The 18,545-nt window shown below is 40.4% G+C and overlaps 1 protein-coding gene across 1 annotated transcript in view; it reads left to right on the top strand.

Annotated features, from left to right (window-relative positions):
- BLOC1S5 (biogenesis of lysosomal organelles complex 1 subunit 5) overlaps window positions 1-18,545 on the top strand; it is a 30,193-nt gene that overhangs the window by 4,327 nt on the left and 7,321 nt on the right. The window contains exons 3-4 of the mRNA XM_024206781.2: window positions 6,775-6,904; window positions 9,022-9,080. Of these exons, the coding sequence (XP_024062549.1) occupies window positions 6,775-6,904; window positions 9,022-9,080 (189 nt within the window). The remainder of the gene's footprint in view (window positions 1-6,774; window positions 6,905-9,021; window positions 9,081-18,545) is intronic.

Genomic DNA, 18,545 nt, shown 5'->3' with positions numbered 1-18,545 from the left:
GTCCTGTGGCACCTTTAAGACTAACAGAAGTATTGGAGTATAAGCTTTCGTGGGTGAATGCCCACTTCATCAGACGCAGACTTCATCTGATGAAGTGGGCATTCACCCACGAAAGCTTATGCTCCAATACTTCTGTTAGTCTTAAAGGTGCCACAGGACCCTCTGTTGCTTTTTACAGATTCAGACTAACACGGCTACCCCTCTAACTTTTTTTAAGATCCAGAAAGTGTGTAGTAAATATATACAGTACTATCAAGTTTATCTGAATGTTCTGGGGAACATATGAAACTTTTGGATAACTGGGCATTCAGATAAATAGAAGTACTATTTTGAGCTGGGTTCTAGCTGTAGGCTGGGAGGCAGTAAACAGCTGGGAGTGGCAGCTTGAAAAGTCACTTGGGCTTTGCTTTACCCTCAGTGATGATTGCAACATCAGTGACATCTCCACCGCACTTTTTACTAGGAAGGGCCATGACCCAGGCTGCGAGGCTCTGTGGTGGAAAAGGAACACTGACTGGAGATGCAGCTGTGGATACAGCTGGTTACAGGGGTTGTGCTTTGAACTGGACACAATTTTGTGTCATGGAACCACTTAGTGAGTGGATACATTGTTATACTGGTGTAGCATGAATTACACATCATGTTTTCTATGATCGGAAGGATATGTATATCTATCCTTAAGAATGTATTGCTTGTGATTGATAGAGATACCTGGGGCACATGTGGATTCGGATAACTAAGATTTTCGGATAAAGGGAATTCAGATAACTGGGAGTGTAGTGTAGCTGTTTAAAAAATGTGATTAGTTCTTCTTTCTCCTCCGTCGTCCCTCCAAAAAAAAGTTTTGAGAGAGTTGGTGAGTGAATCAATGAGTTTTCCTTGATTGTTTGGGAGTTGTGAGCACAAACTAACTTAAAGTAATCAGATTTTGTTTGGCACATAAAGGGCTATTCTCTTAATGTGTGCAGCTACTTGTGTGTGCTGATTAGATCCACCTAATTATTCGTTTGGTCTAATGGCTATTTAAAAATATCTTTGCACTGGAGTGTGCTATATTTAACCTATGCATAACACCTCCATGCTGTGCTCTTACTGGATCTCAAGCTAAACAGGGTCTGACTGGGTCATTAGTTCAATGGGAGAATGTATTGCTAGATAAGATGCAGTATACGACAACCTTAATTCATAGCATAATTTTATGGGGATCATTATGAGAACTGAGGGGTTGAGCCTTAAAAATAACATGAGCATTTGTGGATACAAGTGCTGCAAGATCTTTCAATATTGATTAAGTTGTTAGCCCAGGTATCCTGGTGGAAGTCCAATTTGGTTAATTGCTTCTGTACACATACTAAACTTACCCTGCAGTTTTCAAAGAGTACAGAATTCTTTACTTCCAATCCTACTCTGTTGTATAGGTGCTGGTAATTGTTTTTAAACAGCTACTAGTTTCATTGATGGGTGACATTATCTTGGTTATACTAAGACTTATTTTGCAAATGGATCTTTGTGGGAGAACCTCTGCACCTGGGGGGGCTATGTGCCTGTGTGGAGCCCCATTGGTGTCAGTGGAGCTCTCCATGAGTGCAGGGGTCTGTCTGTATGGAGCAGTTTGCAGGTTCAGTGCATGAATATATTTATGAATCTTTCATCATGAAGGATTCCTGACATGCTTTACAGGGGTATTGTGTGTGGAAACTGGTACAGAGCCTGCCTGCATTATGACATTCTAACCAGTGCTTTTAGTCATAATTTGACTGGCCATCAAATTTATCTGTATTTTTAAAAAGAAAATGTGTTTTGAAGTAATTTAGTTGTTAGTATTCTGTGATGGAAATGTACTTGTTACTTTCTATGGATTGTTAGATTTAAAAACAAATCCAGCCTTAATATATTGTATATTTATTTATGTATTTGTTTGTTTGTTTTATGGATGTCCACAATGTGATTAACTTCTTGCAGAATATTCAGTTGTTGATCTTTTATATTTTACAAAAGGTAAGAGAACAGTTAAAGAATGATGACTTGTATCCAACTAAGAACAAGGTTGATATATTGTTGAAGGAGAAAATTTTTGCCAACTCAGTTTTGAATGAGTGAAAAATAATAGCCACAAGATGGCAGCAAAATTTAGGAAAAGTAAATAGTATTCTGTATTTCTAAAAGATTAATTCTAAGAATAATTGTTTTCACACACATCTACATTTTGAAGGAAAAGAGTATGGCATTGAAAGGGTAAGATCAATATCTGATTAGGCTGATATAATATGAAGACTTTCTTTAATATTTTTGCTCAATTTTTCCTTTTACAAACATTGCTTAATGGAATAATGAGGTTGTCAAGCTGTCTAGAGTAGCTCAAAAGCATAAGTGCCACCCTCAGGGGAGACTGTCAAGGATCAGGGCACAAACCCCAAACTGGTTGTGTATGTTCTATAATTAGATTTCTCCAACCAGTTAACAAGTGTGAATTCCTCATGCACTATAACAGCCTTCCAGGGCAGGTGCAAGGAAGTTTCGCACCCTAGGCGAAACTTCCACCTTGCGCCCCCGCCCTGCGGCAGCTCCCCGCCCTGAGGCGCGCAGCTCCCCCCCAGCTCACCTCTGCTCTGCCTCCTCCCCAAGCACGCCGCCTCCACTCTAATTCTCCTCCCCTCCCAGGCTTGCGGCGCCAAACAGCTGATTGGCGCTGCAAGCCTGGGAGGCGGGAGAAGTGGAGCGGCGACCACGCGCTGGGAAGGGATGAAAGTTATGTTTTAAAAAAAAAAAAAAAAAAATTGGGGGGACCGCTTTTTGGTGCCCCCAAATCTTGGCACCCTAGGCAACCGCCTAGTTTGCCTAAATGGTAGCACCGACCCTGCAGCCTTAACATAGAGTCACAGACAGTCCCCTTTGGCACTCCAGTCTATCTTGCCACCCACGCAAGCCTGCCTTTGTGATAGATGGTCCCTTACACCAAAAATCCCAACTGATCCCCAGTCCCAAAGGACCAGTCACTTGCCCCAGGTCAACTGAACTTCATATCTCAAATCAAAGACAAGGTTTGTAGATAACCCTATAATATTAACTAAAGATATATTTCTTTTTCAATACGAGTTATTTTACTTCTGGGGGAATTCTACACCAAAAAATTAAAAATTCTGTGCACGATATTTTAAAATTCTGCAAATTTTGTGTGTCAAAATAACACTACATAATCATGCCAGTTTCAATTATTTTGGTAATTTATTTCAAAATACCTGTCAGCAAGTATGTCTGTAACAATACAGACACACACACAAATTCCTCCAGGGGTAGAGAATTAAAACACACCCCTATGACAACCCAGTTCCTGTTTCTCTAGTCCCCCCTCGCCCCTCCGAGCCCAGCTGGGGGACCATACACCCACACCCCCTTCTCCCCAGAGCCCGCCCACCCACCCACACACACCTAGAGCCCAGCTGCAGGGCCTCCCCTTCCCCAGATACCTGCACCTCTTCCCCCACCCCCCTCCCTCAGAGCCCAGGGATCCAGAGGGAGAAACAGCCTGATACTCGGTCCCAGGTTTGTGTGGAGTTTCCTGCGCACCGCCATCTCCTTCCCTCAGGGCGAGCGGGAACCCTCTAGCTCTCTCCCCTGGCAGTGTCTTCTATGTGTGAGCTGGGCTCTGCCGGGTCCAGCGGCTCTTAGTGGTGACCAGCAGCACTGTAGCTCACTTCTGTGGGGGAAAAGAAATTCTGTGTGCACAACATTTTCTGCAAAATTCTGCATTGTGCAGTGGTGCAGAATTCTCCCAGGAGTATTGTTTAAACAGTTAAAGAAGGTAAACATACACACAAATGAGATACAGTTTTAGGTTCTAAAGGGCAACAGAAGCTGCTATAATATGCAAGCTCTGTATGTCCTTTAGGGTTAAGCCAAGCCAAGCAGCTTGGGGATCCCTTTCTTATATTTATAAATATTGCCCTCTCCAAATTCCTAGCAGCACAGGGATTAAAAATCCCTGTCAAGAAAAATTATTATCCCCTTCCCATAGACCTCAAACTGGTGGGACTAGAGTTTATGCACATCTCCACTTCCTGGGTGTGTGTGGGGGGGCAATCAGTCTTTTTTTGTCCACTGATGTTCCACAATAGCTTGGCCTTCTTTTGTTGGGGAGGAGATGATACTTCCTGTGATAAACTAGTATTTCATACTTGGTAATGCTTCTCCCCTGACTGTGGGGTTTTACAGTTTTCACAAACTTTTATAGTTACAAAGCAAACATGGAAATATTACCTTATAACATAGGATACAGATATTATAAGTAAGATTAATATATGCAGCATCCTACAAGCATTTCATGAAGTCTAAACACATTCTTATAACTCTGATATCTATTTTAGCAATACTAAAACAAAGGCGAGGCAGACTGGTTTCTAGCTATGCATTTGTCAATGTTCAGTGAAGCCGAGGGGCCTTGGCATGAGCTGGCACCTGGTCTGCCAGCATCACAGAGGTGGTATGCCCTTTAACTTTTATCCTCTTAAATTCTAATAGGAAAAAGTAACTATAAATCTAAACACATGCAGGATGCAGATCTGATGGAAAAACAAGGTACCATTTTTAGTTACATTTTAAGTGGATTTAATTTGTCTCCATGCTAGTTTGACAAGACAAATCTAGAAATTTATATCCATTTTTCCTGCCAGGAGAAGCCCACTTTGCTCCATACACACATTTTAAAATTGCTTTTCACCAAAGTTAACTAATAACTGTTGTCTGTAATACATAAATGTCCTGTGCAGCTCTTCAGAGGATTTATCACTTCAGTTTAAGTTAGGGACTACAAGGATAGGGTAGACTTTCCAGCCTTAGGGCTTGATCAGAAGCAAACTAAATTAACATAGCTGTCAGATTACAGCTAAGGTTTCATTGTGCTAATTTCCAGTATCCTTAAATTCTTGCTGGAAAGCTGATTTTTCCATCACTCTTATCCTTCTAGTAAGAACCACCCTTTCTTTTATCGAAGCAAAGGATAGTTTACACTTTCACTTTTACTTAAAGCAGTAAGGCTTAGATGTAGGCTATGTCTACACTAGCTCTTTTGTTGGCATAAATTATGTTGCTCGGGTGTGGGGGAAAAACCCCATCCCTGAGTAACATAAGTTTCACCAGTATGAACACCGGTGTGGACAGAGCTGTATCGGTAGGAGACATTTTTCCACTGATATAGCTACTGCTGCTCGTTGAGGTAGTTTAATTATGTCATAGAGCGGCTACATGAGTGAGCTTACAACAGCGCAGCTGCATTGCTACAGCTGTGCCGCTGTAAGTTTACTAGTGTAAACATGGCTTTAGTTTAGAGTTTCTCCTCAAAAGCTGACACTTATCTCTAGTTTTGTGGAGTGGTCTAGTGCTTCAGGTCTGAGGGGTGTTTTCTTTAAGTGATAAACTAGCATACACTAAATAGTGACCTTTGGTGAGAACACTAACATCCCTCACTGATAAGTGCTTCATATTTGGAGGGATTGTAATCTAGTGAATATTGGACTAAGGATCAGAAAATCTCGTTTCTATTTGTAACTCTTAGAGCAAGTCATGTAACCTGTCTGCATTTCCGTTTCCCCATCTTTAAAATGGGAATAATGATGCTTGACCACATTTATGAAGTACTATGTCAGAGTATTATTAGTTGCTGTATCATACATTATTGTATAGGCTGATGATTGGCAAATTACAATACAGGGATGGTTACTTGCAGCTCTACCTGCCAAAATGTAAAGACCAAGCTACAACAAAATCCAGGATAACTTTATGTATTTTTGATTTCTTGGGATAGTCCTGTGTTGCAGATCAAGCATAATTAAAAAGAGCAAAACGCCATTGGAAAAACAAGGGCCTAGTGGTGCTGTGTTGCCGGAAGCTTTATTTTAAAAAGCCTAAGCAGTAGAGCCTAGGCAGCTCAATTAGTAAAATGCCATTAGCACTGGGTTTGCTGATCAGCAATGAGTTCAGAAGGGACGCCACCTGTGTAGTCATTAGCATCACATTATCCTTTAGTTTTGATTTCATCACTATACTTCAGTGTCAAAATCTTACTTGCCTTGATTTTGGCCCTGGATCTTTGTCAGTTCATTATCACATTGCTAAACTAAAACCTGAAAGCTATCAAAAGGTAGAACTATTATCATTTAATTGTTCTGTAATCTTTTATTAATCAAATCCATAAGCGTGTGATGATTTCAGTTTTCTTGCCATACCCAACCCTTATTATAAATCTCAGATATCTAAATTACTATGTTTTCTCAATCCATCATATGTTATGTTATAAATAACTTCAACATTTGTCACAGGGAACAGCAGTGTTGCTACATTGCACAAGAAAGAAGGGGACTTTCACGTTTGTTAATAAAGCTTGTAAATAAGCAGATGTGATGTTTTAAGTGGCGGTGATCTCTTTCATTCACTGTGATGAACTGTGCTAAACTTAATAGTTTATTAACCTGGGAACCACATTATACCTGCAAAATGGATTTTCATATTAACCCATGATTGCCACCTAATTATCCATTTGATTCCTGTTTGTTTTGTATGCATGACATTAAAGCTAGGGGGTCTCCAGCTGTAGTTTACTCCAACTAAATAAAATGTTTGAGGCATATTATAGCTATTTAAGAACAGTGTGATATGTTATTACAAACCTTAAAAAGTCCAGTTAGAGCTAAATAATTACAAATAGCTTCATATGAGTATCAGCTAATAAAAACCTATGTAACACATGAAGAGCTTTCTTTTTTTTACTTTTCCTAACAGGAAAAACGTGGTCTCCGAGAAGTGAGAGTTCTTGAAAACCTAAACACCATGATCTATGAGACAAATGACCAAACTCTCCCTAAATGTGAGCAGGTGATGCATGGCGATCTGAATGAAGTGTTGAAGAGATGTAAGCAAGAAGCTATTGTTTTTTTGTGGTGTAGTATTTTAAAAGGAATAATTTCAAATAATTTGAACTCAATATATGATCCTTGATAAAATTTCTATTGTATAATAAGCCTTATACATGCAAATGTTTAATTCTCAGCTCTGTGCAACTTTAAAAAAGACTTACAGAACGTGTATTTCTGCTCTACTTTGGTCTTATCCAGTTCCTGTTAATGTTACTTAGTAGAAAGGCTACAGACTTTTAAGTGGGAGTTTTCAGATCCTAAAGGTGCAGCCCAACTTACTATGTAAATGGGAGGCAGTGTTGCCTGATAGATAGAACACTGGACTGGAACTTCAGTGCTCTGAGTTCAGTACCAGGCTCTGACATCCTGTGGGATGATCACAGGAAGTCACTTCACTTTTTTGTGCCTCATCTTTTCAATCTTTAAAATGGAGATAATGATCTCCTTTGTAAAACCACACTGTGTGTATGTTTGTTTTTTAAAAAAAAAGCTCTTAGAGCACTTTTCATCCCTAGATCTCAAGGTCTGGTTTTACAAAGGAGATCATTATCTCCATTTTAAAGATTGAGAAATGGAGGTTCAGAGAGCTGAAGTGACTTGCCCATGGTAACCCCGCAGGCCAATGTTAGACCCTGGAATTGAACTCAGGGCACTCCTCCAGTATTCTGTCTACCAAGCTTCACTGTCTCCCATTTGTACAGTAAGTTTGGCTGCCTTTTTAAGGTCTGAAAACTCCCACTGAAGTCGATGGAAGGAAGGGCTTTAAAGTAACATAACAGGAATTGGATAGGGCCAAAATGGAGCAAAAATGCACTTTTTGTTTGCAACTTGTTTAAGTTGCATACAGATGTGTGCATGCGCGTGCGCTCTCTTATTTTTATATATATATAAGAATCTAATTATGACAAAAGATCATTCTTGTATGTGGATACAGTGCTAGTTTCCTAGTCATAACCATCCAATTATATCTTTTATGGCGTAGATTTTATGTAATGTGCTCTCTTCTAAGGTCTATATTTTACTAGCTTTGTCAGTGCCTCTGTATTTTGTACTTTCATTTCAGCCAGCAGCACAGCCTTTCTTAGACACAAATTGGGATTAGGTAATTAACTACAAAATTCAATCTAGCTGTAAAATTAGTTTATATATGTCAATAATATTTCACTTTGTTATAATCAACTTGTAATATGTATAAGCATGGTCTCTGGCATATATAGAGTAGTACACAGAAGGAGATACTACACACGTGTAGTAAAGATTGTAGAAAAATATTTATACTTTGCATACTACTACTCAAAGAATGCAATCATGTGAGTAAAGCCTGTATCCAAATATATACACACTAGGGGGCATAGCAACCTTGAAATTGCCATTACCTGACTTTTGAGTGCTTAGCTGTGTAATCTATACGGCAGTACTATTGCTTTAATGATTATAAGAATAAATGAGTGACTGATAAATATTTCAGGAAACTAAGTTTTGTGTTATTGAATGCAAGACACCTGTTGAGGGAAAGATGAGTCTGTTCCATTGTGCACAGCATGTATGGAATATGATGTCAAACAAGTCTGAAACTGGCTAGAAATACAGTTACCACTGTTGCTAACACATTTTGATAGAGCTAGGATCACAATGTAGAGGAGACTAGCTCCAATTTAAAAATGTTCTCCTTGTATAATTTTTTACTAAATCATTTATATTTGGAAAAAAATAATTAACAAAGAAACAACCAAAACTTAGTGTTCACCCCATCTGGTTCTAGTTATTGGTTTACAAGACTTCTAGATCTTTTCTGCGGTGCTGAGTAGCACACAGTAACTCGTCAGCAATATTATGGAATATGGGCACAGGAGGACTTGGCTGCCTTTCCTGTTTGGCTTCTAGAAAGCCCAAGGGTACAACTTAGTGCTCTATGTCCACATAGAGTGCTTCCTACAAATACCGGGAAAACTTTTCAATCCAAAGGTAAGTGACCCCAGTGGGCAAAACCCACAGTCTTTTTGTGTACAGTGATAGTGTCCCAGTAGCCTCATGGGTTTTAAGCCTCTTTCAGTCAGGTTTCTCTTTTTGAGCTAGGGCAGCTGATTAATAGACTGCAATTTGTTTGTTTCAGTGCAAGCAGCCAACCATAGGATCCTCAGACTCCAGCAGAGGGAGCAGGAAGAAAGAGAGGTAAAGACAGATGGGTGGATTTATAATGTAACCTAAATATAAGACTCTCAAACTCATCCACAGCAAATTTTCTTGCTACCTAAAAATTTTTCAGTAAAACATAATTTAGGAATACGTTTTTACTGTCATTTGCTAAAAATGCAACTTCCTTTGGAATGACATCTGCAAATGTAAGAAGGAGCTGAATAAAGCAGCCAGCAGTCTGTGTTTTAGGAACACAAGACTGATAGAGCCACCAGCTCCTCCCTCACTCTCCAAATGTTTGGAAATATCTTAAAAATGTCCTTTTCAATATTTTCCCCCTCTTTGCTCAGAGTGGTATTTGTCACATACCGGAGAAATAAAAAAAAAACAAAAACAAAAAAACCCCCACCTTATTTTCTGTGGAACAAAAAACATTCACAAATATACCAGAATGGAAATGTAAAGCTTTCCTGGTTAGCTGAAAACATTGAGCATGTTATTGCTTCTTGAAAAGGAAGCATTTCATGCTTGTGCACTGGTTATTTAATGAAAGGCCATATTATAGGAATATGTGAATCATTGGAATCCCTCAATGGGCTGCACTTTGCTTGTTTGAATTACATCTACTCTAAACCTCAAATTTGGAAAATTGTACAAGAAATTAGTTTCCTATGGTACTTCTGCATTTTCCCATTTCACCTTTCATGATTGTATTTCAAAATGGTACTTTATAATTCTGGGGAGATGCAGAAAATGCCAGAACTGAGTCACATGAACTAAGACGTGCAGTGATGTGTATCAGCAGGTGTTCAGATTTTTCCTTTTCCTTGCAATATGTCATGCTTTTCATGGTCATCAGAGATGGCTAATCTAGCTGCAGTAGAGTACTGGCACTGTGTGAATAGTATCATGTCATGGGCCCTGCCAACATTTAGGTTCATTGTACCTAACACTGAAATGTAGATAGGAAACTAGATAAACCTACTGCCTCTTGTAGTTCTGCTATTCTTTCTGAAGTGAAATTGAAAAAGGTGGCTTGCTCTGTTTCAGGATGTTCATATTACTATATCTCCCCACTCAAGTATCAGGTTTATAGCTAGAGCACTAATCACAGCTACAGTTAAGGTTGTGTGCATGTTTCTTTTAAGGTGTGGTAAAACTTTAACTTCTTGGGTTGAAACTTCCCAAGTCTGGTCACTATCAGGGAGGGTGACTTTTTATTTATATATTTAATTTTATTTTAATTTGAATGAAATGATTCAGCCACTTTAGAGAGAGAGAAGAATGGGACAAAATGCTTTCCCTTATTGCATGTTTTTTTTTGTTTTTTTGTTTTAAATAGAAAAAGCCAAAACAGTTTATCGCGCTAATGTCAAAATGGCTGGCGTTAGCAACTTGAAAGTAGTTGGAGAAATACTTCTCAGTGAGGAGGGAAGTGCACTTTGAGTGTTCCAATGAAAACTGGGTCTTGTTTGTGGTATTAGAGTTTGAAAATACTCTCTCCACTTGTACAATTCCACTTAGCTACTATTATGAAACTTCTAAATGAAGGAGTGCTGTACTGTGCATACATATCTGATTAATTTAGGTGTAGAGTGATTTTTGTGTGCCGCCAAAGGTGTCCATTGAACGAAGTAGCGCTCACAACTGGGTGGTCTAGTCATATAGTTCCAGGTTGTGGAATGTTTCCCCCCGCCCCCCTCCCCCCCCCAATCTTTGAGGATAGGTAGGAAACCATAAAAATATCAATTAAAAAGTTTTGAAAACATGCCTGTGAATTGCATACATACTTTTTTCTTTCTATTTTTTGTGTGTGTATGAAGTGGAGCAGTGCCTGTAGATAAGGTTACCTAACATTTCCAAGTATAAATCCCCATTTTCAATTGCTTTTAATTTTAAACATTGGGTGAAATTTTCCATGTTTGGTCTCTGCCTCAGTTTGAATCTTTTTAGTAGTTTCAACAAAAATAGTTCAACTGTTTCGAACAGCGAGGTTAGGGGAAAATGGGTATCTTTGCCAAAGTGTGGGTTTTTTGGTTTGTGTTTTTTGTTTTCATGTGGTGGTGGTGGTTGGTGTGTTTGTTTGTTTTTTTTTTTTTTTTTTGGGCATTGCCAAAAACATAACACATTCAGAACAGGTATCACATGTCTCAACAGTACTCTAGAAGATCTCGATTTTGCTACTGACATAGCTTTCGATGACAGTTCAGCCAATATGCAAGTAAAGACTGGAAGACTGTCCAGCATTGCAAAAAACAGGGTTAATACTTACTTATGAAAAGTAAATTTGAGAAACCCAGCAACACCCAACTCAAGTATTTGATTTATGAGGCAAAGGAATACAAGAAGGTAGTCAATTTGCATACCTTGATAGTAAAGTGCAAATCAGTGGCGATGCCCACAAGGAAATAACATCACAAATTGGCATGGTGGAAGCTGCGCTCACCAGTTTAAACAAGATTTGGTCATAAAAAAAATCTACAACTTAAAGAACAAACTGAATCTTCAACTCAAATGTTGGTTCTATCTTAATGTAAGGATGTGACAACTGGAAATCCACCAAATGGTACAGACAGATATCTAAATGCCATGCAAAACAAATGCCTTAGAAAAACACTAGGTATTAAATGGAATCAATATATAACAAATACCATGATTTGTCAGAGAGTTCAGCACCTTTTTATTTGTGAAGTTCCCAGAAAAGAAGATGGATATATCTGAGACATGTTAAGAATGAAACCATGGAGTCTACCATGTCATGTGTGCTATTGGACAGCTGGAAGAATATGCAAAAAGGGTTGACCAAAGGAATGCCTCCAAACACCACTCATAGGGAAACTTATGGGACTGGATGACCGAGGACATGCAAAGAGCGAGTCAGGATAGACAGAAATGGCACAGAATTGTTTGTCCACTAAGCAATGTTTGATGGTGCAGGAAGGGTTCAGAATTTTTAATAATAAAGTGTTTTTTGCAATGTAGAGCAAAAACTTAAAATTTCATAGGGGGATAGCAAGGTGCCTTTTGCTATCCCTGTGAAAATCACTCCAGATTCTGCCAAATTAATGAACAGCCAGGAGAAATTGCCATTTGCACAGCATAGTAGAACTTGTTCAACCTGGGTGAAAGTCTATGACCTGTATTTTGCAAGAGGTCAGACTAGATGATGGTCCCTTCTGGGCTTAAAATCTATTAACGTATCACTCTCTTCTCTAATGGGTGGTCCACATTGAAGATAACAACCTATCAGAGAAGTTACTCCTTTAGTTTAAGTGGTTAGAGGTCTGTGTTGTTGGTCTTGAAATCCTTTGTTTGAACCCTGATGATGAATAATATGTGAGGGCTATTATGATTGCACACAAAAGAAATTGAGTTTTTTTTCAAGTTATTTTAATAAAATAAAACTAAGAATGAGGCAGAGGTCCTGCAAACAGCCTCATTGATTATGCAACCCTGCATCAGGAACAGGCAATCTTAATTCTAGAATTTCTTGTCTTCCGAGTGCTTGGCTTTGCAAACTTAATGTTTTTAAAGTATTTATTTTATATGGAAAAGAGATATAGATATAATCTCCCTTATCCCATTCATTGCAAACTTTTTTAGACTATGATTTATATATTCCTCTTTATTATTTTTTTTTATTTTGCCAATTGGATTCTTATGCCATACCTGTCATTGTGGTACCCGATCATCTTAAAACCCATAATATCGTGTATGTACAAGGAGCCATAGTGGAGTTGCATATATAACCTTAACTATGATCTATCTTGACTTCTGAGTTTCTAACAGTGCAACCTTACTACTCTCTTAATGTAGCTTTGCTTATGGAATATCTTTTTCATGTGCCAATATAGTTGCATTGGTGTGGCTTAATTCACTTCAGCTTCAGAATTTAACAAAGGTCATAACATGGCTTTCTATTTTTAAATGTCATCTCTTCCCTGCCACTGTCTCTTAGAAACTGCAAATGGTGCTAATCCAACTGTTTTGGACATTAGAAGACAGTTGAGGATTATTTTATTTAAAAAAATTGGACTTAAATTCTTACTTATTCTATCTCTGGGTAAACTAAATACATCTATATTTTATTCTTCCCATGAGTGTCATTAATTTTTCTGCAGTGTGATGTGACAGAACTTATATAAAAGTGTGTCTTTTTAATACATTTTCTTTTTAAATGGCTTTTTTCTTTTTTTTTTTAATTTTTGCCCAGTACCACATTGCCATGAAATGCTGTGGACATATTTGAACAGCAGGAAATTATTGGCTTGTGTAAAAGGTTCCTGCCAGGGCTCGACCCTCCAGGGCAGGAGGGGAGCCACACCGACTCCCTGTCCACGAAATAAACAGTCTATTAACTCGGCTCTCAGTCCCTTCGGTGCGGGGGCTGAGTAGTCCACAAGCGGTGCAGCAGCCCAGGCCCTCTAGTGCAGGGGGGCTGGGCGAACACACAGTTCTGGAGTCCAGGCCCTCTGGTGCAGGGGGGCTGGGCACACACACAGTTCTGGGGGCCAGGCCCTCTGGTGCAGGGGGGCTGGCTAAATAAGCAGTTCAGGAGGCCAGGCCCTCTGGTGCAGGGGGGCTGGCTAAATAAGCAGTTCAGGAGGCCAGGCCCTCTAGTGCAGGGGGGCTGGCTAACAAGCAGTTCAATTTAGGAGCCCAGGCCCTCTGGTGCAGGGGGGCTGGGCACACACACAGTTCTGGAGGCCAGGCCCTCTGGTGCAGGGGGCTGGCTAAATAAGCAGTTCAGGAGGCCAGGCCCTCTGGTGCAGGGGGGCTGGCTAAATAAGCCTCACTCCGGGTAAGCTCTGACTGCGAGACCAGAGCGCTGGGTGAGGGGGAAGCCTGCCACCCGTGTGTGGGGTGGCAGGGGGGAACGCAGGCCCACCCACTCCACTGCGTTCCAGCCCGGGGCCCTAACAGCGGTTACTACCGCCGCCGGTCAGTGGGGTATCCTGACCGAAACACACTGACATGGGTTCGCATGTCTCGACAGCCTGACCGGGGTCGGCTTCCCCCGGGCTACTTCCGATTTCTCCCTCAGGGCCTACCTCGTCCGCGGCACCGGGCAGGGTCCAGTCCACCAGCATAGGCTCCTCCCGGCCGGGGCTTGGTGGCAGGTCCGGCAGCTCCGTCGGGAAGTCCGGCCAGTTGTCCTCGGGCGGTTCCTCCGGGTAACAGCAGGGCCGAAGGGGTTCTGGTGCAGGCTCACCTTCGGGGTCGCTGTGGGGGGGTTCCAAGGGCTCCCCCCAATGACGGGAACGGACGGGCTCCGGCGGCTCTTCCTCGTAGTGAGCCCGGGGCAGCTCCGGCCAGCTAGGCAAATATCCCCGGGCCTCAGAGGTATCCTGGTCGGGAGCTCTTGGCCGCACGTCTGCTCCCTGCGGTGGCCGGCGCCTGACTGAGCTCTGGCTGCCAGGCTTTATACTTCCTGTCCCGCCCCTTGACTTCTGGGGGGCGGGGACAGGTGGTGGTGGCTCCGCCCACTCAGGTGTCTGCTCCAGTGCTCCCTCCTCTGGGCAGGAGGGGAGCCACACCGACTCACTACAGCTTGTCTAATACTTAAGACATAGATTCTTAATTATAGCTAACCAGGAGTTAAAATATGACTTTGCCTAATGATTCCTGGCTACATATCCTAATAGAATTGTACAATACTATGAATTATTTAAGACTTCTGTTCTGATCAGGTGTAGTTGGGTGTGCATATATGAACTTGCATTTCAGTTCTTCCACATGTAGGAAGGCATTGGCATGCCATGTAGTATTGTATCCTTGTGTCTAAGTTGTCAACACACAACAATTTAGGTCAGTATGCAACTTATTACATATATGATGATGCATTATATTGTGGCCACATAACATCTGTAAAGAAAATCATGGGGCTTCTTGTGTGTGGATTCTTTGATCGTTGGATTGTGATTAGTAGGTAGTGCCGTCTTTTATTTACTTAGGTCTGACTTAATTTGCTTTTTGGAACACTAGAATGTGCATTAAAAATTGGTAAGCGCTCTATTTTAACTTGCATTTTAGGAACTAAGGATTTAAATTATAGAACTTTCAAAAAGTTTTTTCAGTACAATGAAAGAATTTCTGTTCAGGCAGTCTCATGTTGTTGAATTACGATTGTTGCACAAATGACAATACAGAAGTGAAGAGTTAAAATTAGATTATACTTTGAAAAGCTACTCTTTAAAAAAAACATTACAGTGAGTTCATTCTTTGTGTCTCTTATCCAATGTCAAACATTGTCAGTTTTCAAGTTAAAATGTCTTTTCTAACTGGCAGCCCTGTAAACTTATGGTGAGATTTGAAAATCAAGTTGGTTCTTTCTGGTTTATTCATCATTCTTTGCAATCCAGAATCTGCAATTGGAAGTTTTAAAACTTTTCTCTAAAAATACCCCTACTCTCCTGGGGGAGGGGAGTTTATTCTGCTGGTTGTGTCAGGGCAAGAATATAATCAAGCTCACGTTCCAATAGCTGCATTGGTTCCGCAATGCTAACAGAAATATAAAGTAGTAAAAGCTTATAGAAAAGTAAATAGTTGTTACTGTGACTACATATAAGGCACAAATCTGAGGGGGAAAAGGTGCTGTTTTCATAGTCACTTTTATTAGTATAACTACATTTTTAAAATGTAGGCGTCATTTATAACTTTGCAGTAGTAAAGGCTTTGAATTTAACAAGTCAGAAGGAGTTTTCTAGATGTGTTGACATTTTTTGAAGATTACAGAGTCTAATCCTTCTAGCTCCTAGTATGTGAATATGAATTTTAGTTTTGTTATTTGTAATAGACACTTCACAGCTGGAGTATCTATATTGTAAAGGAACTTCAAGTTAGCAATATCTTAAGTTTTGTATGCTTAGGAGTGTGCCTCTTCTAATTATCTGTGGAAGTTTCCTGCATTATTATAGAAGGGGGTGACTTCCAAAATGCAAACCTCCCATGCTACACATAATTCCTTGACCTGATGAATATAGATGTTTCAGAAATTACATGACACAGTAACATTACGCACCTCAGCTGGGGAAATAATGAAAAACATAAGTGTCAACAGAATATGATGTTTGCTTTTTCATTTACTTCCCCTCCCCTCCAATACCCATAGTGATCAACTACTAAATCTAATAACTTCACTGCCTAGTAAATCAGTCCGCTGTGTATTAAGATCTTCAGGTACCTTGCCTATATAAAGCCAGTATTTTTATGGTATATGTTCATATTAACATTTTAGAACACTAGTAGATTTTCATTTTTAATTTATTTCCCTTTCCTTTCAGAGTATATAGGCAGTGGAAGCACAGCTTCCCACAAAGGTTGTAGTATTTACATGTTAAGCCTGCTCTGTTTTATTATTCTGTGTCCAGAGGTAGCTGAATTTCCATCCAGATCTCCCAGTCTTCAAATATTTATTATCCCTTAAGACAGGAAGAATAAGCTTTGGAAAACATTGGTTCTCATTTGGGCAGTCTATATTTACACATGTGCAGAATTCCATAAAGATCGTTTGGTTTGTTTGGTTGTCACTTGAATTTAAATATCGACAGAAAAATATCAAATGCTTGGGTTACGGTAAATATTTTTGCTTCTGTGGCACATTAGATAGATTTATAATCTATTCTAAATTTAACTTTGGCTTTGTAGAGGAGTCAAAAAATAAAATTTGAAAATTCTGGAAATGAAGTATCCAGAATATTTCTTGCTGGCATTGCTGAAATTACAAATTAAGGTTTGTAAGGCTCCCACTCCAGTACCCCAGTTGTCCAAAGCAGAGGTCCCAAAACTGTGGGGTGTGCCCTCCCGCGGGGGCACAGAGGAACATTCGGGGGATGCATGGTGATGCCCAGGCCAGCCCCCATCAGGGTCAGGGAGGGAGCGCCACACTTCCAGACCAGCTCCACCCCCAGCCTTGCTCCTCCCCCAAAGCTCCACTGCTGAGGAAGCCTTGGCTGTGCAGTAATGGAGGGGGGCGCAGACAGATTCTGTTACTGGTGGGGGGAAAAAGGAGTGCAACTGTTGAGTTTGAGCACCACTGCCCTATGTTATCCACAAACTTCAGAGTTGATTTCCACCGACATAAACCAGATTAGCTGAAAGAGTGCTGTGAAGTGCTCCAGCGCATGAAGAATCTAAGATTGCTGTCTTTACAGTGGTTCTAGCTCCTGCTGAACTGAAATGCCTGGCCACCAGACTGCTAGGCTAACATGTTACTCCTTTTTAAAAATAAAAAAAAAAAAAAAATGCAGATGTCAAAATTTCAGTCAACATTGGCATTGGAACTGTGATGCACATGAGCTTTCCTTCCATAAAATCCAGTTTATATCACCATGTTCAAAGTACAGGCTGATTAGCAGGAGTACTCAGCACATAAATGTGTCCTTAACTGAGTGGGCATCTTGTATTCTTTTTCAGGGCTAGGTCCACAGATCCTCAGTGTAGCCTGTCTGTAGATGTAGGGTTTAGAATCAAAGCTGATTGGACAGTTGGTGAGGGACTAGCCCCTGCTTTCCAAAGACCCCCTCAATTTTGTTCTGCCTCCTGTAGGTACTGGCAGGGAAGTGGAATCCAGCACCAACTACAAGAGAGTGAGAGATCTTTTGTTAATGAGTACTTTGGATAATCTTTGGTCTAATTTGGATGTGTTGGTCAGCTGCTGGACATCAAAAAATCTTCCACAAGATATTTCTACTCTATGAAGTATTTCTGCATCTGGGCAAGATAAAGGTTCTGGTCCTCACCAGTCTTTCATGCTCTTTATTCTATACTGCTTTCATCTCAGACAATCATTTCTCTCCCTCAGCTCTGTAAAGAGTTTTCCTGGCTGCAGTCTCAGCCTTTTATCCTTCAATTCAAGATTTAATGTATTTTCTCATGTGCTACAGTGCCAGGATTCCTAAAATGCCTGCTTCATGTGTTGTCTTCCATCTGGGAGCTAATGCGGTCTTGGGACTTAAATGTGCTTGCCAAACTAATGGAACCACCACTTGACATGTGGTTTGATTGCGCTCTGTACCATATCTTACTAAAGACTGTTCTTAATGATAATCACATTGGTCCAAAGAGCTTATGAGATGTAGACACTAATGGTTGACCTACCGTATACCATGTTCTTTCTCACCTGAAGTTCCCTTTTTTACGTGACTTCTGATTTCCACTTAAATCAGGCTGTTAACATGCTTGTGGTGAACCTCTGCTTCCACCTGTTTCCCAGCTACATGTGGGAACACTAGGTTGCGTTGTCTAAATGTCAAGAAGATCTGAATTCTTACCTGAGTAAGATTAACCTGTTCTGTAAATCACCCAGAGTATGTATAGCATATGGAGTTTATGCCAGGGGCCAGTGAACTTCCACTCCAAGACTGTCAAATTGGATCAGACTCTGCATCCACACTTGAGTAAGCAGGGATGCTAATGCCAACTGGTCTGAGGATGCATTCCTCCTTGTCTAAGGTGATCTGTATTGCATGTCTCAAATGTCTCCCAAATACAGGGTGTATG

The sequence above is a fragment of the Terrapene carolina genome, unplaced genomic scaffold, assembly GCF_002925995.2.
Source record: "Terrapene carolina triunguis isolate 2854851 unplaced genomic scaffold, T_m_triunguis-2.0 Scaffold58, whole genome shotgun sequence".
In the NCBI taxonomy this organism is placed as follows: domain Eukaryota; kingdom Metazoa; phylum Chordata; order Testudines; family Emydidae; genus Terrapene; species Terrapene triunguis.
This window is presented reverse-complemented; position numbering and strand designations above follow the sequence as displayed.